Below are 23,026 nucleotides of genomic sequence, written 5' to 3'. Positions count from 1 at the left end.
GCTAACCGGGATAACATTGCTTATTTTCCAGTAACTGCTTTAAAAAAAAAAAATGTGGGGGAGGGGTATGCTATTTCCTGATGACATTTAGAAAACCTCCTAGAAGTAACATATCTTGAAACAACATTTTAGGGTGGGTTACTTCTAAAAAGGTAGATTTCTATTATCATTGAAATTTTTGTTTTGCAGTACATAGTAATCTTAATCTTTTTGCCTAAATGTTTTAAAATCTTTTTGTCCATTTGGGGTGGGGAAGTGGCTATATATTTCACTTCCTACAGATGCATTTAGTTCCTCTTCCTTTTTATTCTTCCCACAGAGTATTCAGGATCTGTCTGTAGTTGCAGCTTGTGTTCCAACTGGTGGGAATGACATTAGCCCACGTCTCCTCAAACATTTCTCCATACTGGTATTGCCTCATCCTCCACAAAGTGCCTTACATACTATTTTCCAGGTAATATAACTGGTTCATTTTCTACTGAAAAAATTAAAATTTAATTCCATAGTATAAGGAAAAATGTGGGAACTTGAAAACCACTAATATTGAATGAAAATTCTCTTAAAGGGAGAAATTTTATTCCCCCCTATATTTTCTGGCCTATACTTATAATTTGCCTCTAAATATCAAAAACATAATTTAGTGTGCATAAGAAACACATGTGGTACATGTTTAATCGTGTTTAAAACACAGACTCCAGTGCTTTATTCTCAGAGATTCTGATCCAGTGTATCAGGGATGGAGCTCAGGAATTTGTATTTTTAACAAGCAGCCCTGATTTTTGCTAGAATTGATTTGTTCTTTTCATTTTCATATAGAATAAAAAGGACTGAGGGAACTATTACCTCACTCTGGAATGGCTTACATGTATACTTTCTTCTAAAACAGGTTTTTGGATTTTTGTTTGTTTCTTTGTTTGTTGGTTTTTGTGACCCGTAAGGGGATCATAACCCTTGGCTTGGTGTCGCCCGCACCGCGCTCAGCCAATGAGCTCACTGGCCATCCCTATATAGGATCCGAACCCACGGCCTCGGCGCTCCCAGCACCGCACTCTCCTGAGTGAGCCACGGGGTTGGCCTGGTTTTGGGGGGTTTTTTGTGTGTGAACTATTGATCACATGCATCAGAATTACCAAGTGCTTTTTCTAAAAAAAAAAGAAGAAGAAGAAGAAAAAAAACACAGATTAGTCCCCCCCCCAACTCCCTACCCTGGAGAGCTTCATTTAGACTATGTTTGTTTATTTATTTGTTTGTTTCTTTGTTTATTTAACTTATCAATATACATTGTAGTTGATTTTTGTGTCCCTTTACCTATTCCTCTTTCCCACCCCCATCCCTTCCCCCCAAACTACATCATATCTATTCACTCGTCTTAACAAGTTCAAGGAATTCTTGTAACTGTTGTGTCTTCTTCCCCCCACACCATTTATTTGTTTGTATATGTACTTATTTATTTATTTTTAGCTTCCACAAATAAGTGAGTACATGTGGTATTTCTCTTTCTGTGCCTGACCTGTTTCACTTAATATAATTTTCTCTAAGACCATCCAAGTTGTTGAGAATGGCAGTATTTCATTCTTTTTTATAAAGGAGTAGTATTCCATTGTGTAAATATACCACAGTTTCTTTATCCACTCATCTGATGATGGACAGTTGGGCTGATTCCAGCTCTTGGCTATTGTAAATAGTGCTTCAATAAAAATGGGAGTACAGGTATCCCTTCAGCATGATGATTTGCATTCCTCTGGGTATAGTCCCAGCAGTGGAATAGCTGGGTCATATGGTAGATCTATCTGTAATTGTTTGAGGAGCCTCCATACCATTTTCCATAAAGGCTGCCCCATTTTGCAGTCCCACCAACCGTGTATGAGAGTTCCTTTTTCTCTGCAACCTCATCAGCACTTATCTTTCTCAGTCTTTTGAATATTAGCCATCCTAACTGTAGTGAGATGGTATCTCAGTGTGGTTTTTATTTGCATGTTCTGAATGCTGAGTGATGTTGAGCATTTTTTCATGTGTCTGTTGGCCATTCATATATCCTCCTTTGAGAAATGCCTGTCCAGCTCCTTTGCCCATTTTTTAATTGGGTTTTTTTTTTTTTTGCTGTAAAGTTGTTTGAGTTCCTTATATATTCTGGATATTAATCCTTTGTCTGATGTATATTTTGCAAATATTTTCTCTCACTCTGTTGGTTTTCTTTTCACTCTGTTGATTGTTTCTTTTGATGTGCAGAAGCTTTTTAGTTTGATATAATCCCATTTGTTTATTTTTCCTTTGGTTGCCTGTGCTTTGGGGGTCATATTCATGAAGTCTGTACCCACTCCTACTTCCTGTAGTATTTCCCCTATGTTTTCTTTAATGAGTTTTATTGTTTCAGGATGTATATTTAATTCTTTAATCCATTTTGAGTTGGTTTTGGTATGTAGTAAGAGGTATGGGTCTAGTTTCATTCTCCTACATATGAATATCCAGTTTTCCCAGCACCATTTGCCCAGTGTGTAGACTTTGTGCCTTTGTCAAAGATCAGATGGCTGTAGGTGTATGGGTTTATTTCTGGGTTCTCTATTCTATTCCATTGATCTGTGTGTCTGTTTTTATGACAGTACCATGTTGTTTTGGTTATTGTAGCTTTGTAGTATAGATTAAAGTTAGGTAGTGTTATGGCTCCAGCTTTATTTTTATTTTTTGCCCAGGATTGCTTTGGTTATGCATGGTCTTTTGTTATTCCATATAAATGTCTAGACAATTTTTTCCATTTCTGAGAAAAATGTCATTGGAATTTTGATGGAGATTGCATTGAATTTGTAGATCACTTTGGGTAAAATGGACATTTTCACAATGTTAATTCTTCCCATCCAAGAGCATGGGATATCTTTCCATCTTCTTGTGTCCTCTTTAACTTCTCTCAACAGTGGTTTGTAGTTCTCTTCATAGAGATTTTTCACATACTTGGTTAACTTTATTCCTGAGTATTTTATATTTTTGGTGGCAATTGTAAATGGGCTAGCTTTCTTTATTTCTTTTTCTTTTTTTTTTTCTAAAAGATGACAGTAAGGGGATCTCAACCCTTGGCTTTGTGTTGTCAGCACCACGTTCTCCCAGGTGAGCCAACCAGCCATCACTATATAGGGATCTGAACCCGTGGCCTTGGTGTTATCAGCACCACACTCTTCAAGTGAGCAAACCAGCCATCCCTATATAGGGATCTGAAACTGTGGCCTTGGTGTTATCAGCACCACACTATCCCAAGTGAGCCACGGGCTGGTCCTCTTTATTTCTTTTTCTGCATGTTCACTGTTGGAGTATAGAAATACTACTGTTTTTTGAGTGTTGATTTTGTATCCTGCAACATTGCTGAAATCACTTATCAACTCTAAGAGGTTTTTTGTAGAGGCTTTAGGCTGTTCAATATATAGGATCACATCATCCGCAAACAGGGACAGTTTGACTTCATCTTTTCCAATCTGAATGCCCTTTATTTCCTTCTCTTCTCTGATTGCTCTGGCTACTACTTCCAACACTATCTTGAATAGGAGTGGTGAGAGTGGGCATCCTTGTCTAGTTCCTGTTCCTATCATTCAGGATGATATTGGCAGTGGGCCTACCATATATGGCTTTAATTGTGTTGAGATACTTTCCATCTAGACCTAACTTGTAGAGGGTCTTTATCATGAATGAATATTATATTTTCAAATGCTTTTTTGGCATCTATAGAGATGATCATATGGTTTTTGTCTTTGATTTTATTGATGTGGTGTATCACATTTATTGATTTGTGTATGTTGAACCAACCTTGCATCCCTGGGATGAATCCCACTTGATCATGGTGTATAATTTTGTGTATGTGTTGCTGTATTCTGTTAGCTAGTATTTTATTGAGGATTTTTGCATCTATATTCATCAAGGATATTGGCCTGTAGTTTTCTATTTTTGATGCATCTTTGTCTGGTTTTGGTATCAGGGTGATATTTGCCTCATAGAATGAGTTTGGGGGAATGGCCTCTGTTTCAATCTCTTGGAATAGTTTGTGGACAATTGGTATCAATTCCTTTTTGAAGGTTTGGTACAGATCTGCAGTGAACCCATACAGTCCTGGGCTTTTCAGATTAGTTTTGAAGAATTTAGTAATGTTGCATAAGATTTATTTTTCTCATCACACTCAATTTCCAGTTGAGCCTTTTTTCCCATAAAATGTTTCAGTTTTTACAAGAAAGTATACATGTATACCAATTTAGACTGAGGTCATAGCTCTATCACTTTACACTTCTAATAACATCTACTGGGGAGCAAGGAGATGGCACGGCTCCTAGCACACCTGGTATATACAGAGGTGGGACATAAGTTGTCCCCAGAGAACACATATCAATGCTTCTAGACCATTCACCAAACTAGGACCAGTTGGAATTTTCCCCAATTTGCAACACCCAGAGCATCTTTTTACTAGTCAATCATTCTGTTTTGAATGGAATTTAATTATTAAGACTTCTAATGAAATTAATCCTTCATTATAGTACACAAGTCTGCTTTTTAGTACAGATTAACCAGAAATAGTCTATACTTAAAATTTTTGGCAAACCAAATTATAAAATTTCTTTTTAAAGGCCCACTTGGGAATGTATTTCTCCATCAATAACTTCACAGCCGATGTTAAGAAAAGTAAGGATCAGATAATATCTTGTTCCCTAGCTATATACTATCAAGTATGTCAGAGTATGTTACCAGCTCCAGCAAAATGCCACTACATGTTTAATCTTCGAGATGTGTTTAAGGTTTGTTTTAAAATTTATTCTCTAGCTTATTTTTAATTTAAGTTGAAGAGATGTAATTTTACTGACTCTCTCTATCTCTCTTTCTCTCTCCATTTCCCTACTCACTGGACTGTCAACATTAAATTGTTAGAAGGGGGGGAAAAGTGAAATTTATGTTGGTTAGTTTTGCTTTTATTAGCAGCTTATCCCAAGAGTTAGTTAAACAGAATGGTTAAAATAATTCCATGCAGAAAATTCAATGATGAACCCACTAAGACTGTTAGAATATTAGCTAAGATCCTCAGCCAGGAAACAAGTGGCAAGATTATAACATCAATTTTGGCTTTGTTTTATTTCTGAGATTTTATTCTAGCTTTCAGAAAATGAAAGCATGTATGCACTTTATAGACATGCTTGAGTTTTCACAGATTTTGCCAACAGTGCTCATTTAGTCAACAGCCTTGGTTAAATAATTTTCAAAATTGAAATGTTAAGAGAAACAGTTTCTTTCACCCCTTGCTATGGACTGTAGCCCTAAATAGCACATATAATATTTGAAATTGGTAATAAGACTTTTGAAATCCAGATCTAGAATGCTGAAACATACAACATTCGGAGGTACTTCTGTATCGCCTCCAACACTCTGCCTCCAGTCAGCACCATAGTCAAGGCTCATGGCTTCCCATCCTAGCAAGGCCTCCCTTAGGTGTAGCTAAGGAGTCCCTGAAACATCCTCCCTCTAAGGGTGATTTTATGCCAAGTTTCCCTGACATAACTTTCCTGTCTCATCAGAAATTCAGTTTAGCACTTGTACAGATCAGCAATCCTTACCTTGGCTTATTGCTTCTATTTTTAATGAAACATAAACCTGCAAAAATTGGGCCTTTATTTCACATACTACCTCACTAATGATTTTTTTTTAATGTTATTTAAAAATCCCTAATAGCTTCTGCTAGGATTGTTGCAAGCTGACAAGGCTGTTATTAACTCCAAAGAGATGGCTGCTCTGCTCTTTGTTCACGAAGCCACCCGCGTGTTTCACGATCGCTTAATTGAAGCTGCTGAAAAAAGCCTTTTTTATCATTTGCTTTCAAAGGAACTTGAGAACTATTTTCAGGTAAACTTACATTTTAAAAATTATTTTATTATCTTTTTAAATTTTTTATTTTTAATTGACACATAATAGTCATACATGAATATGGGATACAATGTTATATTTGTATACATGCATACAATGTGCAGTGATCAAATCAAAGTAATCAGCAATCGATCACCTTAAACATTTGGGATTTCTTTGTGTTGGGAACATTCATCATCTCTATTCTAGCTATTTGAAATTATACAATAAACTGTTTTTAACTATAGTCAACCTGCAGTGCTATAGAACACTAAAACTTATTCTTCCTTTCTAGTTGTAGATTTGTATCCATTGGCCAACCCCTCCCCCAACTTCCCCCTCTCACCCACCCTTCCACATCTCTAGTAACTACTATTCTGCTCTCTACTTCTATGAGATCAACTTTTTAAATTATTGTAGGTGGAGTCTTGTGCAAAAATGTTTTATGAAAGTCCTCAAATATTTCTATATTAATGAAAGAAACTTTATTTTATTAACAATTCCATTTTCACTTGAAACTGTCGAAAAGTATAAATTGAGATGTGATGGAGATAATAAGGTCTTGATGCCTGTGCTCACGCTTTTGGCCTCTTAGGAGCCTTGAAACTGCCCGTCTTCCTACAGAACTAGCAGAACTGTCCACTCTCTTGATATGTCAACAAGACTCCTCATTCTTCTCTGTCCCTTTGAACTTTAGTTTCCTCACAGCCGGTCTTTTAATCCAGGTAACAAAGGGAAGCATTTCAGTAATTTGATTCACACTAAAAGGATTGTGACTAGAGGGAGCAGTGAACTCAGTTTCATTGCTAGACTTCTTTGCTAACCCTCTCGATATAATCAAGGAGCACATTTTTTTCCAAAGATAACTCTTCTTTCCTTTTTCTGTCTTCTTTGGTGGTGCCACTTTCTTCTACCCTATTAATAACAGTTTAAGAAATATAATAAATTCAAGGGCACAACTATATTATACAACAGTGAAAGAGAATTTTAGAACATAAACTTTATGCGTAGAGATAAAGATAGTTATACATGCATGCAAATAAACTCAGAATATAACATATATACGTATATGTAAATGTATGACTGTATATATGAGGGGTCTTCCAAGAGTTCAGGGAAAGATTCGTATTATATTTTAATTCTATTTTTCCACAAACTTTTTGAAGTACCTGCTCGTAAGTACATTTGTATGTACACATATACATTTTTAAGGTAAGTCACAAATTCTGAAAGCTTTTAAAAATTCCATCTGGATATTCCTATCAACACTTTCTTTTAATCCAAGTTTTCTGCTCTTTGGCCCAGATTCTTCTTGATATAGTTATTTATGTTAATCCTTATTGCTTCTACCCTCCAACCTTTTTTTTTTTTTTACCATCTGGTAAAATAATCTGTCCATTAAAGGCCCAAAGGTAACCCATTTTCCATTTCCACACCCACCACTATTTCCACTCACTTGTCTAGAATCTTTCTGGCTCTGCCTAGTGCGCGGCTCTTCTTTTTTTGCCTTCCTGAGGCTGCTATTTGGTGATGCCTCAGAATTATCTTGTTTCTAATTTCTTTCAATCAAACACTAGGCTCTCCAGCCCACTCTTCTATTGTTTTCACTTTTCTTCCCTAACAGCCTGAGAGGCAATATAATACAGAGATTACAAATACAAGCTGTGCCCAAGTTCAAAGCCCACCTCCTCCATTTATGAGCTGTATCCTGGGTAAGTGACCCCTCTGTGTCTCAGTTTTTACATCTCTACAGTAAGAGTAGTAATGATACCTGCTTCATAGAACTGGTGAGAATTAATAGCCCTGATTTCTGTAAAATGTTTAGAGCAGTTTCTGACACATAGTAATTTCTCAATAAACATAACCTGTCATAATACAGAAGAGAACTAATACATAATACAGGTATAAGGAACTAAACCTTATACCTACATTTCAAATACAGGCTGATGGTTTGGTGGAGAGAGCCTGAACTTCAGCATTAGACCCTGCTTTGAGTTCTAAATCTATCCTATGTTACTCTGGGCACTTCATACTCAGCATGTGTAAAACCATTCCCAGTCTCCACCCATTGCACTCGCTCCATCACTGAGGTGCCCTGCCCTAGTGTTCCCTACCACAGCAACTGGCGTTAACATCCAAGCCTCCACCCATGCCAGAAATCTGAGCATCTCACACCCATATTCCAGCCAGATGCAGCATAGTATATACTGCCTCTGCCTTTACACCTGCAGGTCCCTTCCCTTAGCTCACTCCTGGCCATCCGTCAAGATTTGGCTCATGAACATTATGCTAAGTGAAATAAGCCAGGGACAGAAAGGCAAATCCTGTTGTTTTTACTTATGTGTGGAATCTAAAATAATCGAACTCATAGAAGCAGAGAGTAGGATGGTGGTTACAGAGGCTGGGGCTGGGGCAGAAGAGGAGGTGATGGTTATAGGGTACAAAGCCTCAGCTAGACAGAAAGATTACATTTTTTTGAGGCCTATTGCACAGTGTGGTGACTATAGTTAATAACTGTGTACTGTACATTTCAAAATCACTGAGAATAAATTTCAAATGTTCTCACCACAAAAAATAAGTATTTGAGGTGACAGATATATTAATTAACTTGATTTAATTATTTCACATGGTATTAATAAATCAGCATCACTCTGTACCCCATACAAGTATAATTTATCAATTTACAATAGAAAAAATGTTTTAAAGATTCAACTCATGCTTTCTACCTCATGGTAGCCTTTTCTGGCCAACACCATTCTCTTTCCAGATTAAGTGCTCCTTCTTTGTATTCTCATAGGATCATGGGCTTTTCCTATCACAGAACTTATTATAAAATAATTACCTATCTCTATCTCCAATCTATGAGTTCTAGGAGAACAATCATTTATTTTTATCTCTTCCTAAATCCCTAGGATTTAACATCTTCCCATCCTCAATTGGTGCTCAATAAATATATCTGGGATGAATGAATGATTAAGGAATGAATGAAGGAATAGGGAGACTTTGCCAAAATAATGATCTAAAGAGAGCTCATTACAGGTCTCAGGAAGAGCTCCTAAACTCTCTATAAATATCAACTGCAATTCAGTTTTGAGACTTTACCAGACCAAGGAATATGTGTTGGGCCACTAGAAAATGAGCAAGCAAATACTAATGGGAATCAGGTCTTGCCCTAGCAAGGGTCAGCCCTATGGACAGCAAGAGCAGCTCCAATATCCCAAATTAAATACCATATTACCAAACCTTAAGGACATAAGGATATAAATTATTCTTGTGAGAATTTGGGTTTATAGGATATCATTCAATTGTTTGCTTGGTTGATTTTTTTTTTAAATGTAACTCTAGTAACAGTTAATACGTTTCAGGCACTGTTTTAAGAGCTTCACGTATCATTATCCATGTTAACCTTCATTCATCACGCCCTATGGTGTAGGTCCTGTTAAAACCTTCACTTTACAGATGAAGAAACTGAGCAAAGTAAGGTTAAGAATTTGCTCAAGGTCACACAGCTAGTTAATGGAGTCACTATATTCAAACCCAACATGTCTGACACTAGGTATTCTCTTAACCATGACACCATTTGCTAAACAAACACTTCTGAATGCCCATCAGGAATTTCCAGTGCCACATACCAAGTGAGGTGAGTGCTGAGGATTACAGAAAATTAGCATGAGTTCTGACTCCACACACCTTACAGAAGAATACATTTCTGTAAGGGCTGTGACAGACCTCCGCACACACCACAGTGGTAGGACAGTGGGGGAAAGAGTATTTTAATCTACCTAGTTTTAAGGGAAAGTGAAATGGTCAGACTTCAAAGAAGAGGTAGCCCATGACCTTGGTGAGAAAGATAGGCAAGAGTTTTTGCCAAGTGGACCAGGAAAACAAGTGTGGAAACTGCAGAACTGTGGTGGTAATTAGTAATTGACTAAGGGAGGATTCTTTTTCTCAGACTGTCAGTGGTAACTGCAAGATATTTCCAACAACAGGGGTTCTTAACCTAGGGTCCACAGACCCTCAAAGAGTTCTTAGCTAGAACTGTCTTTCAATATATTTGGTTTCCTTGTTTACTGTATGCATTTTAAAATATTTTTTTGAGAAGAGGTCCATGGGCTTCACTGCCAAAAGTATTCCATGGCACAAAAAAGGTTAAGAACCCCTGAGTCCTACATCTACTGTGCCAGGAACTTCTCTGACACAAATATGTTATATTAATCTTGATAACAAGTAGATTTGTGCTATTAACAGATAGTGTGAAATTTTTATCTTACAATAGATTCAGTGGACCCCAAAAAAACTGATGACTGATTCAACTGTATTTGTAGACTTCTTGGATATAAATAAGTCGCATAGAAAAAGGATCTATCAGAATACCAATGACTACGATAAACTTGCCAGTGTACTTGATGAATTCCAAATGAAGTTAAGTTCAACATCTTTTGAGGTAAAGACATATACAATATAAAAATCTAAGGAGTGCTATATATGTATATATTTATATATGTACATACATGTACATATGGTTATGTATATCACATCAAATATTATTAAGGGGTGTGTGTGTGTGTGTGTGTGTGTGTGTGTGTGTGTGTGTGTGTAAGAGAGAGACAGAGATCAGGGAGGAAAGTGTGCCCTCAGGTTTTAAGAAAGAACATTAGAAATGCAGTTTTATGTTATAGGTGACCATTGAACAACACAGGGGTTAGGGGACCGACCCCTCATGCCGTCAAACATCCACGTATAACTTTTGACTCCCCAAAAACCTATCTGCTAATAGCCTGCTGTTGACCAGAAGCCTTCCTGATAACGTAAACAGTCAATTAACACACATTTTGCATGTCATACAGTCTATATACTCTATTCTTACAATAAAGTAAGCTAGAAAGAAGAAAATGTTATTAGGTAAAGCATAAGGAAGAGAAAATACATTTACAGTACTTACTGAAAAAATTCCACATACATGTGGACCCATGCAGTTCGAATCCGTGTTGTTCAAGGGTCAACAGCAGTTCATCTTATTTTGTCTCACTTAATCAGGTATAATTTTAAAGACAGGATGCACAACTGAGACCATAGGGAGTTGAATGAATAGAATTTTAAAAGTTAAGAAATGGGAAGGAGAGTGTGGCAACAGGATTGGAGTAGTAACAAGGGGCAGCAAAATAGTTGTGGCTCTTTATATTTTTCCTATTGTTGTTGTGGGCAGAGATGTGCTGGAACAGACACCAATGAAGTCAGATAGCATAAATTAATTTCCTAAGTCTCTTCTTCTCGCCACTCTTCCAACCTGCCAAGAAAGAAGAACAGAAAAGCAGCCTGGACACTGTTGTTGTCTTCATTCTCTCCTCTCAACCCTGTGACCCCTCCCCAATATTGCTCATAAAAATATTAGCATAGGGATGGTCTTCACTGTGCAAATCTACTTTCCCCAAATGTTAATGTAAACCAGCATACTGGATCTAGATCACTGGATCACTAGAATAGTCATCCTCATTTCTCTGTCCTTGTATGTAATACCACAAAGCACATCTGATTTTCCTATACCTGTAAACAGTTTATTTGTTGCATTTTCTCCACTAGATTTCTCATTCCATGGTGTTCTTCAAGGAAGCCATAGAACACATCACAAGAGCAGCAAGGGTCCTTCGACAGCCAGGGAGTCATATGTTACTGGTAAAAATTTACACTTTTCAAATGTTTTTAAGTTTGTAAAATAAAAATTAAGAAACTCCAATAAAATCTACTTTACTTACAGAACTTTTATTTATCCACACTTTATGAAAAAATCACCATAATTGAGTTACTGCATAGGACCTTTGTCCTCTCTACAGTTTGCATAAGAAATTTGTTAGCACATAAAAATGTGATTTCTTTTTGGAAGCCATTTGATGTGAATAAAATGGATGGATCTGGCACCATCTCTATTGTATCCTCAGCATTAATATCCTTACAGGTGGATCCTGACCTTCAAAAATAATATACTTAATTTAATATTGATTTAGAAACATGAGCCTTTGCAGAAAGTTTTGCTTCTCATGAGAACAAGTGGGAGTTAAATTCTTGGAAAATTTCCAAATATTTTGAATAGAGAAAAGCTTTGGGAAAGCTAAATGAAATCCAACATATTTATCCAAATACATAAAGCATATTATTTATGAATACCTGTGTAAGTTATTATTTATGCCTATTTAGTTATTTACTTTATACTTCAATTATTTATGATTATTTAGTTTAATTTATGCCTTTTTTCCAAAAAGGACTTTTTTTTGCATTAAGAACAGCTAGAGCTTTATTTTTGTTTGTTTGCCTTTTTTTGCCACTTAAAGATTTTGTTTATAATTGATACAAAATAGTTGTACATGTTTATGGGGTATAGTGCAATGTTTCAGCACATGTGTACATTATAAAATGATCAAATCAGGATAGTTGACATATCCATTACCTTGACATGTATTATTTCTCAGTGGTGATAACATTCAAGTTTGTCTTTTCTAGCTATCTTGAAATATACAATATTATTAGCTATGTTATTATATATATGTGTGTATATATATATATTATTGGTTGCCCTACTATGTAATGGAACCCCCCAAATTATTCTTTCTATCTAACTGTTACTTTTTTCTCTGTTGACCAGCGTCTCCCCATTGCTCTTCCCCTGTATCCTTCTCGCTATTCTCAGCCTCTGATAACCACTCTTCTACTCTCTATTTTTATAAGAAAACATTTTTTAGATTCCACATGTGAGTGAGATAGTGTGGTATTTGTCTTTTTGTGCCTGGCTAATTTCACTTAAAGTCATGTTCTCTAGGTTCATCCCTGCTGCCAGAAGTGAGAGGATTTTATTCTTTTTTATAGATAAATAGTAGTCCATTGTGTATGTATATCACATTTTCTTTATCCATTCATCCATTGATGGGCATTTAGGTTGATTCCATCTCTTGGCTGTTGTGAATAGCTGCAATAAAAATGGGAGTGCAGTTGTTTGAGTTCTTTGTATATTCTGAATATTAATCCCTTGTCAGAAACATAGTTTGCAAATATTTTCTCCCATTCTGTAAGTTGTCTTTTCACTCTGTCAATTGTTTCTTTTGCAGTATAGAAGATTTTTAGTTTGATATAATCCCATTTGTTTATTTTTTCTTTTGTTGCCTGTGCTTTGGGGGTCATATTCATAAAGTCTTTGCCCAGTTCTACTTCCTGAAGTGTTTCTCCTATGTTTTCTTTTAAGAATTTTATAGTTTCAGGTCTTATATTTAAGTATTTAATCCATTTTGAGTTTATTTTGGCATATGGTGAGAGGTATGGGTCTAGTTCCATTTTTCTACATGTAGATTTCCAGTTTTCCCAGCACCATTTATTGAAGAGGCTGTCTTTTCCCCAATGTATGTTCTTGTTGCCTTTGTCAAAGATCAGTTGGCTGTAAGTTATGTGGGTTGATTTCTGGGTCTTCTGTTCCATGGGTATGAGTGTCTGTTTTTATGCCAATATCATGCTATATTGGTAACCATAGCTTTGTAGTATAATTTGCAGCCCAGCTTTCAGTAAGAAAACAAGTAACCCAATTAAAAAATGGGCAAAGGAGCTGAATAGACATTTCTCATATGAGGATATGCAAATGGCCAACAGACATATTTGTGGCATACAGATATGAATATCAATACCCATGTATAATATGTGGTGATCAAATCAAGATAATTAGTATATTCATGTTTATAAAATGTAATCAATCTTTGTGACCCTTACCCAATTTCTTGCTAACCCCTCTCCTTCTCCCTCTTTCCCACCACTAATAACCACAGTTCTGTTCTCTCTCTCTTTTTTTTTTTTTTTTGGAAGTTCAACCTATTATTGTGATTGTTGTTTCTATCTTTCTTTTTTCTTTCTTTTTTTTTTTTTTAGCTCCCACTTATAAGTGAGGACATGTGGTATTTCTCTTTCTGTGCCTGGCTTATTTCACTTGACATAATTTTTTTCTAAGTTCATCTGTGTTGCTGAAAATGACAGAATTTCTTTCTTTTTTATGGCAGAGTAATACTCCATTGAGTATACATACTACATTTTTCTTATCCAGTCATCTGCCAGTGGACATTTAGGTTGGTTCCTTGCCCAGTCCAATGTCATGTAGCATTTCCCCTATGTTTTCTCCTAGTAATTTCATAGTTTTGTGTCTTAAATTTAAGTCTTTAATCCATTTTGAGTTGTTTTTGTATCTGGTGTGAGATAACAGTGTAGTTTTGATGTTCTATGTGAAGATATCTAGTTTTGTCCAGCACCATTTATTGAAGAGATTGTTCTTTCCCCAGTGAGTATTCTCAGCACCTCTGTTGAAAACCAGTTAGCTAAAAATGCATGGTTTTATTTTTGGCACTCTAGTCTATTCCATTGACTATGTGTGTATTTTTATTGCCAGTATCATGCTGTTTTGATTACTGTATCTTTGTAATATATTTTGAAGTCAAGTAGTGTGGTGCCTCCAGATTTGTTCTTTTTGCTCAAGATTGCTTTGACTATTCTAGGATTTTTGTGGTTTCATACAAATTTTAGGATTTTTTTTTTCTATTTCTGTGAAGAATGTCATTGAAAGGGATTTCATTGAATCTGTGGATCATTTTGGCTAGTATCAACATTTTAACAACGTTAATTTTTCCAATCCATAAACACAGGATGTCTTTCCATTTATTAATGTCTTTAATTTCTTTCATCAAAGTTATATAGTTTTCAGGCCGGCCCATGGCTCACTCGGGAGAGTGCGGTGCTAATAAAACTAAGGCCCCGGGTTCGGATCCCATATACGGATGGCCGGTTCGCTCACTGGGTGAGCGTGGTGCTGACCACACCAAGTCAAGGGTTAAGATCCCCTTACCGGTCATCTTTTAAAAAAAAAAAAGTTATATAGTTTTCATGTAGAGATTTTTCACCTCCTTGGTTAAATATGGTTTTGTTGTAACTATTATAAATGGGATTACTCTCTTGATTTCTTTTTCAGCTAGTTTGATGTTGCCATATAGAAATGCTACTAATTTTTGCATGTTCGATTTGTATCCTGAAACTTTATGAGTTTATTTATTAGCTCTAACAGTTTTTTGGTGGACTATCTAGGGTGTTCTATATTTATGATTATGTCATCTGAAAAGAGGAATAATTTGATTTCCTCTCTTCCAATTTGAATGGCCTTTATTTCTTCCTCTTACCTAATTGCTCTGGATAGGACTTCCAGTACTGTTTTGAATAAAAGTGGTGAAAGTAGGCATCCTTGTCTTGTTCCATATCTAAAAGAAAAGCTTTCAGTTTTCCCCACTCACTATGATGGTAGCTGTGGGTTTCTCATATAAGACCTTCAGAGCATTGACATATGTTTCTTTAATACCTAATTTGTTGAATCTCTTTATCATGAAGGAATGTTGAATTTTACAGACACCTTTTCAAACCTATTGAAATGATTCTTTGGGTTTTGTCCTAGATTCTGTTAATGTGATTTGTCATGTTTATTGATTTATGTATTTTGAGCCATCCTTGCATCCCTGGGATAAATCTTATTTGATCATGGTGAATGATCTTTTTAATGTGATGTTAAATTTCATTTGCTACTGTTTTATTGAGGATTTTAGCATCTATGTTCATCAGAAATATTAGTCTGTAATTTTATTTTGTATGTGTGTCCTTGTCTGGTTTTGGTATCAGGGTAATACTGGCCTCATAGAATGAGTTTGGAAGTGTTCCCTCCTCTTTAATTTTAATTAATTATCTTTTAATTCCATTTTTCCATGAACTTTATGAAGTCCCCTCATATGTACAATTACAATGTGTCAATTAGAAAAAATAAATTTAAATACACATACCAAAAATAAAGTAAAATAAACAGATATCTCACAAAAGCATATGAAAATGTGCTCAATATCAATTGTTATTAGGGGAGACAACAATGAGATACCACTACACACCTATTAAAGTGACATAAATCTAAAGAACTGATAATAGCAATTACTGTCAAGGATACAGAGCAACGGGGACTCTCATTCATTGTTTGTGGGAATACAAAACGGCACAGTTACTTTGGAAAAGTCTGGCAGTTTCCCACAAACCTAAACATGGTCTTACCATATGATCCATCAGTCGTGCTCCTACATATTTACCAAATTGATTAGAAAACTGCTCACACAAAAATGACTATAGCAACTTTATTCATAATCATCAAAAACTGGAAGCAACCAAGGTGTTCAATAAGAAAATGAAATAACAAATTGTGGTACATTTATACAATGTAATATTATTCAGAGATAAAAAGAAATAAGCTATCAAGCCACAAAAAGACATAGATGAATCTTAAAGACATATTGCTAAGTGAAAGAAGCCAGTCTGAAAAGGCTGCTACATACTATATGATTACAATTATATGACATTCTGGAAAAGGCTAAGTTATGAAGAAGGTAAAAAGATTAGTGGTTGCCAAGGGTTTTGTAGGAAGAAAGGAAGGTAAAACACAGGAGATTTTTTAGGGTGGTGAAAGTTCGATACAGGCATACCTTGGAGATATTGCGGATTTGGTTCTAGACCACTGCAATAAAGTGAGTATCACAGTAGAGTGAGTCACACAGATATTTGGTTTCCCAGTTCATATAAAAGTTATGTTTGTACTATACTGTAGTCTATTAAGTGTGCAGTTGCATCATGTCTAAAAAAAATGTACATACCTTAATTTTAAAAATAGTTTCTTGCTAAACACATGCTAACAATTTTGCTGCATCCATTGACTCTTCCTTTCATGAAAGATTTCTCTATAGCATGCAGTGCTGTTTGATAGCATTTTACCTACAGTAGAACTTTTGAAATTGGAGTCCATCTTCCCAAACCCTGCTGATGTTTTATCAGTTAAATTTATGTAATATTCTAAAATCCTTGGTTGCCAAGAAAACACTTTCTTTGTTCACCCCTAAGAAGCAACTCCTCATCCATTAAAGTTTTATCATGAGATTGCATTGCTGCAAGTTCAGCGTATTATTGTGATTGCTGTATCTTTCTTTCTATATTTTTTTATTTATTTTTTTTAGCTCCCACTATGAGTGAGGACATGAGGTATTTCTCTTTCTGTGCCAGGCTTATTTCTTTTTTTCTTTGTTTATTATTAGCACATCCATTCTTACAAATCGTGATATTTCTTTATGCCCTTTGCCCGACCTATCACTTCTCAAACCCCCTCCCTTCCTCCCCCCATCTCTAGTATCCTTAGGTTTGTTCTCTCCTTCTGAAAGTTCAACATATCGTTGTGGTCTTTTCTTTCTTTCTTTCCTTTATTCCTTCCTTTGTCCCTCCCTCCCTCCCTGCCTTCCTAGCAGCCAGTTATGAGTGAGAACATATGGTATTTCTGTTTCTTTGTCTGGCTTATTTCACTTAACATAATTTTCTCCAGACTCATCCATGTTGCTGCAAATGGCAGAATTTCATTCTTTTCTATGGTTGATTAGTATTCCATAGTATATATATACCACATTTTCTTTATCCAATCATCTGTCGATGGGCGCTTAGGTTGGTTCCATATTTTGGCTATTATAAATAGAGGCGCAATGAACATGGGAGAGCAGGTATCCCTTCAACTGATGATTTCCATTCCTTTGGATATATACCCAGGATTGGGATTGCTGGATCATATGGCACCTCTATTTGTTGTTGTTTGAGAAACCTCCATACTGTTTTCCATAATGGCTGTGCCAATTTACAGTCCCACCAACAGTGTAGAATAGTTCTCCTTTCCCCACATCCTCACCAGCATTTGTTATTCTCTGTTTTTAATAATGGCCAGTCTAACTGGGATGAGATGATATCTCAGTGTGGTTTTGATTTGCATTTTTCTGATGAGTAATGATGCTGAGCGTTTTTTCGTGTACCTGAAAGCTTATTTCACTTAACATAATTTTCTCCAAGTTCATCCATGTTGCTGCAAATGGCAAAATTTTTCTTACTTGTGGCAGAGTCACTATTATAATCTTATGGGACCACTATCATATATGCAGTCTATCATACTGTCCATTGTTGACCAAAACATCTTTATGTGGGGCATGATATGCCTGTTTCTTATAAAATTTAATACATATTATATAACTGAGCAATTCCATTCCAATGTATATACACAAGAGAACATAAAGCAAATGTCCACTCAAAGACTTGTATGCAAATGTTTATAGCAGGATTATTCATAACAACCAAGAAGTGGAAACAATTTAAATGTCAATCAATGTGAATTGATGAACAAAGTGTGGTATGTCCATACAACAGAATACTATTCAGCAGTAAAAAGGAACAAACTATGATACACACTACAACATGAAAAAACTCAAAACCATTTGCTAAATGAAAGAAATCAGATGCACAATATACTTCATATTGCATAATTCCATTTATATAAAATGCCAAAAAAGGCAAGTCAATAGAGATAGTAAACATATTAGTTTAGTGATTGTCTAAGCCAGGGGAGTTGGAAGAGAAATTGACTGACTGCAAATGGGCTCAAGGGACATTTTTGGTGTGACGGAAATGTTCTAAACCTGGATATTGGTAATTGTTGCATGAAACTATAAGTTTACTAAAAATTATTGTACACTTAAAATAAGTGTTGCCTACAAATTATACCTCAATAAAGCTGTGTTTAAAAGGTGATACCTTGCCGTCATTACGAAAGAGCATTTGTTAAGTGCTTATTGCTCAAAATAAATAGGAAAAGACCTATCTAGTTTCTTATGAATGTAGAATCATACATCGACAGTGACATAATGACAATTTATAAGCCTATCTGTGCTATTCTTCCAGTTTATGTTATCTTTCCAATGAAATTATCTCATATCTTTCAAGAGGCTATGAAAAGATGAAGATATCGAACACAGATGAGTGTCTTATAAAGCTTTGATGAAATATTTAAATTATGTTTACTATGCCTTCCCAAAAGAATTATAAATAAATATAGTCTGAGGTATTTTTACTGTCAAAATTTCTAGAACAAATAATCAGAAAACTATACATTGAAAGATTCTCAGAAAGTATGTAGTAATCATATGTTGGGTTTTTCTTTCTTCCAAAGATTGGAATAGATGGATGTGGAAAAGAAATTTGTACAACCTTGGCCTGTTACTTGACAGAACACAAACTATACCGAGTGCCTATATCTTACAATTATGCTTATGTAGAAATCAAAGAGGTATTTAAAAAGGTGTTTATTCAAGCAGGATTAGAAGGGAACCCCACTGTTCTGTTGGTTCTTAATTTAAACCTAGAACAAGTAAGTACTTTGTTATTTGCTAAAGTTTGATATTTACATAGCCCCCCTGGAATTTAATATTTTAAAAGAAAATAAGAAAATATTATGTATAGTCATATTAGCCTCCCTTATCAGTTCTTTTCATTCTTCTCTGTCCTTATCCAGTCCTAGAGTTTACATATTTGTACTCATTCTGTAGATTGTTTTGAATAAACATTACAACGAAAGTATCTTCTATGCCTTTATCATTTTCATTTTAATTGATAGATTGGAGGAAATCTATCTATGAAACTGAAGTCATCCATCTTATATCAGAAGCAGTTTTGTAGTCCGTATTTTAAAAATACTATCATCTGTCTCCACTATCTGTAATCTAAAAATATGTATGTAATCTACAATGTGCTCTCACAGCACTGCGGCTTTTGTTTCGCTCCTTTATCCTTCTTCTGCTCTAATTTCACCATTACCTTTAGGACTTTCCTTGCAGTATATACTTTTTTTACATACAAGCAAAAAACATTAATCATCCACTTTTTTTAAGCCCTGTTATTTTGCACAAATTATACCCTTCCACAGCCCAAACATAATTAGGGATGCCATCTCAGATTGTATTTACTCCTTTGTGACAAAATTATAAGGGAACATTGCTTATTATTTATGATCCAGACATATATAATTATCAGTATTGTTTCAAACCTTATCTGTTGTTTCTTCTAATGCTGAGCCTCTCTCCAGAGAGGTTTTTTTCTTTCATGTCACATTTTGAAAGTAAATCCAAGTGCCATATCCTGTCTACCATATTCCATAGTATCTAGTTTTTCTGCTTTATCTGTATATTCTCCCTTCCTCACATTTAAATATACTGCTCTATTGATCCGTTGAAGTTTTTGCAACACAGTTTCTTTCTATATTTTGGAAGATGTAGTTTCTCCCAGGCCAATGGCCCATTGTCTAATTTAATAAGTCAATTTTCAGAAAACCATCTTAGGCCAAAGCTGAAACAAGCATGGCTTCTCTACGCCCATGTTACTCAGGACTTCAAGGTCATTGGATCTGCTTTCCACACTTCCCAGGTTTCTTCTGGCCATATCATTGCTTTCCATATGACTGAAAAAGAGTAGGTAATAATCAGTGTGTTTAGTAAGTGTTGGCAGTTTTCTGTCATGTCTTAGGTGAGACAGGAAATCAGTAAGCTTCATGTCACTTCTGTTGGCCTCTACTGGAGACTGCCCACAGCTCTCTGCCCTTTCCCACCTGTACCAAAATACCATAAACCTGTGAGTGTCTAGGGAGTGTCCTGAAGAGAGTTGGTAATGCTACAGATGAATTTTTTCTTGTTAAAGCTTGGATTTATTCTCAAAAGCAAAATGTTCATACTTTTGTAATAACTCTTCTGGTGAGTTTCTTTCATTGCTTTTTCTCCTCTGTTACCTTTCCTGTTGGATTTGGAAACATATAGAGATGAACGTGGTTAAATTAAAATAAACCTTCAGCCATATTATTTCTAGTTTGTCTACTATTCAAACACAAATGTAGATGTATTAAGGGTTTCTATGAACTGCTTGAAGCAAGGTCCCTACCCAATTCCTTATTTTATGCACCCCTTTATACCTTGTGCCCCAGTGCCTAATACAGGTGTTTGACATACTGTCAGTACCCGGTATATGTTTCTCTAATGTTTGAATGAATGGATTTACGAACGAAACTTATTTTGACTCAGAAAAATATATTTTTGATGGGTTTGAATTAAAAGGTCATCTTTAAAAAAAAAATAGCCTCACTTCTCTTTAGTAACTATTGCTTTCTCAGTTTGGTGTGTTTAGAGTAGAATATGTGAATAATTTTACTCATTCCTGATTAAATATATGTTTCACCTAAGGAATCATTTTTGGAAGATTTGAAGTGCATAGTCAATTCAAGAAAAATACCTGACTTGTTTGAAAATGAGGAGCTAGACTCCATCGCAATTAGGATTAGATCTCTTGCTGAACAGTCTGGTCGAATGGATGACAGGCAATCTTTACTTTCATTCTTCCAAAAGGTAATTTTGTGGACTGACTTTATCAAATTGTTAAATTAAAAGTAGACCACGTTTATAATTCTGTACATGATTTTCAAGTTGAATATAATTTTGTTTGTCCTTTAAGTGAGTTTTCAAAGCTAAAATAATGATCACCATTCCTACACACAAACACACCATACCCTTAGGTAGGTCAAAGGTTAACAGTGATCTAAGCCTCAATGGCTATCAATGGTTTAAGAAAATAATAACAGCTAGAGGCAATCAAATGAAAAATAAGATTACAAGATTATTGCTTACACTGAAATTCCTTCTTAGCTAGTGAGGTTTGTATTTTAGCTATATTGGTAACAAGTCTGGAAAGACAAGAAACAAGACTTCTTTTATCCCTTTGAATAGCCCTAGAATTGATGAGGGAGTGATGGATACAGAAAGAAATTGGCCAGATAGAGCAGGTGATATTCAGAATGAACTCAGCAGCAGGATAGCTGTGAAAGAACTGGTTTGATGAGAGATATAGACTAGACCAGCGAACGAGGCTCTCTGTGTCTTTGAAGCATGATGACTGACCAGTGGCTTAGTGAATAGATAGACATGATTATTCAAACCAAACTGTTCCCTGGGGAAGAACCACAGGTCAACTTATTTCTGGTGCCAGTTTTTGTCTACCATAAGGTCACTTAAAAATTGAATCTGGCCACCCACCGTTCCTCAACCAATACTTAGTAATCTGTCACAAGAAGAAGATGTAAAACATTTCTAGAAATGGAATCCAGAATTGATAGAGAACAATGTGGTATGAATAGATGCTTGGATTGAGCTATACTTTAAAATGCCATGGTAGAAAGAAGAATAGCTGTTATCCTGATAAATTGTGGCACTCTGGTGCCTTGTTACTCTCACTGGTTTATTCAATAGATGGTTAGTGGTAAGGAAGAACAAAGAAATTCTGATTTGGAGTGTGGAGAATAGTGCACTCCAGAAATAAAAAAAAAACCAAGAATCTTAGTTAGAAGTCAGTTTTAATTATTTGTTACTTTATACACACACACACACACACACACACACACACACACACACACAAAACACACATATAAATGTATATTCTACTATACTTCCAACAGTAATTTGATGTGTCTTACAATAATAGTAAATAATAAAGCCGTACTTTAAGCTGTTAACATTGGATATCTCCAAGTAGGAGGGCAGGGATGGGCAAAGCAAAGAGAGGCACTTTCATTTCGTTTCTGTATTGAACAAATTCTGCATTGAGCAGTTTTATTTGCCTTTATAAATTTTTTAAAGACAAAAAAGAGAAAAGAAAATCTTGCTCTTTAGTCTTCTTTCAACTTTATCATATTTATTTGGCAAAGTAGGTCATGTGAACTTGAAGATATTATTAGTTTGTACAAGTTGGACTCTGAGTTAAAAGGAACACTGACTCACTGAGGCTGCTTTCGGTAATGTGGATTTAATGTAATGTGACAGATGGAAATAAGAATGAAGTGATCTGTGCCCCCCAGCAAGTCCTGCCAATAAACCAGGAACAGCAGCAGCACAGCCCTGTCTCATGAGAAAAAGGGATGCAGACAAAATTCAAAGAAACTAGCACTTAGCCTAGGACCTGTAAAATTGTGCAGGGTCTGATATTACTTAGCTGTAATCCTTTAGCTGTAGGAGTTTATTGCTACCTCCTCTGCTGCTCTCTACCCATATTGTCAGTCTTTGTTTTTCTCTGTGTCTTTCAGCTCTGATTCATCTGGCCATTTTCTCAGTTTGAGTTTCTGTGGGTCTTACATGCACACCACCCCAGAGGAAAGAGTTAAATAGTGTGACCCATTACCATCAGATATAAGGTCACCTAGTGAACAGAACTCTAGCACCAGACTCCCTCA

The 23,026-nt window shown here is 35.6% G+C and overlaps 1 protein-coding gene across 1 annotated transcript in view; it reads left to right on the top strand.

Moving 5' to 3' along the window:
* Nucleotides 1-23,026, top strand: part of DNAH14 (dynein axonemal heavy chain 14) — a 338,933-nt gene that overhangs the window by 217,309 nt on the left and 98,598 nt on the right. The window contains exons 49-55 of the mRNA XM_063082910.1: nucleotides 320-454; nucleotides 4,599-4,766; nucleotides 5,692-5,862; nucleotides 10,139-10,306; nucleotides 11,443-11,535; nucleotides 18,935-19,132; nucleotides 20,991-21,152. Coding sequence (XP_062938980.1) covers nucleotides 320-454; nucleotides 4,599-4,766; nucleotides 5,692-5,862; nucleotides 10,139-10,306; nucleotides 11,443-11,535; nucleotides 18,935-19,132; nucleotides 20,991-21,152 — 1,095 coding nt within the window. The remainder of the gene's footprint in view (nucleotides 1-319; nucleotides 455-4,598; nucleotides 4,767-5,691; nucleotides 5,863-10,138; nucleotides 10,307-11,442; nucleotides 11,536-18,934; nucleotides 19,133-20,990; nucleotides 21,153-23,026) is intronic.

This window comes from Cynocephalus volans, chromosome 18, assembly GCF_027409185.1.
Source record: "Cynocephalus volans isolate mCynVol1 chromosome 18, mCynVol1.pri, whole genome shotgun sequence".
NCBI lineage: Eukaryota > Metazoa > Chordata > Mammalia > Dermoptera > Cynocephalidae > Cynocephalus > Cynocephalus volans.
Note: the sequence above shows the minus strand (reverse complement) of the source record. Positions and strands in the feature narration are given on the sequence as shown.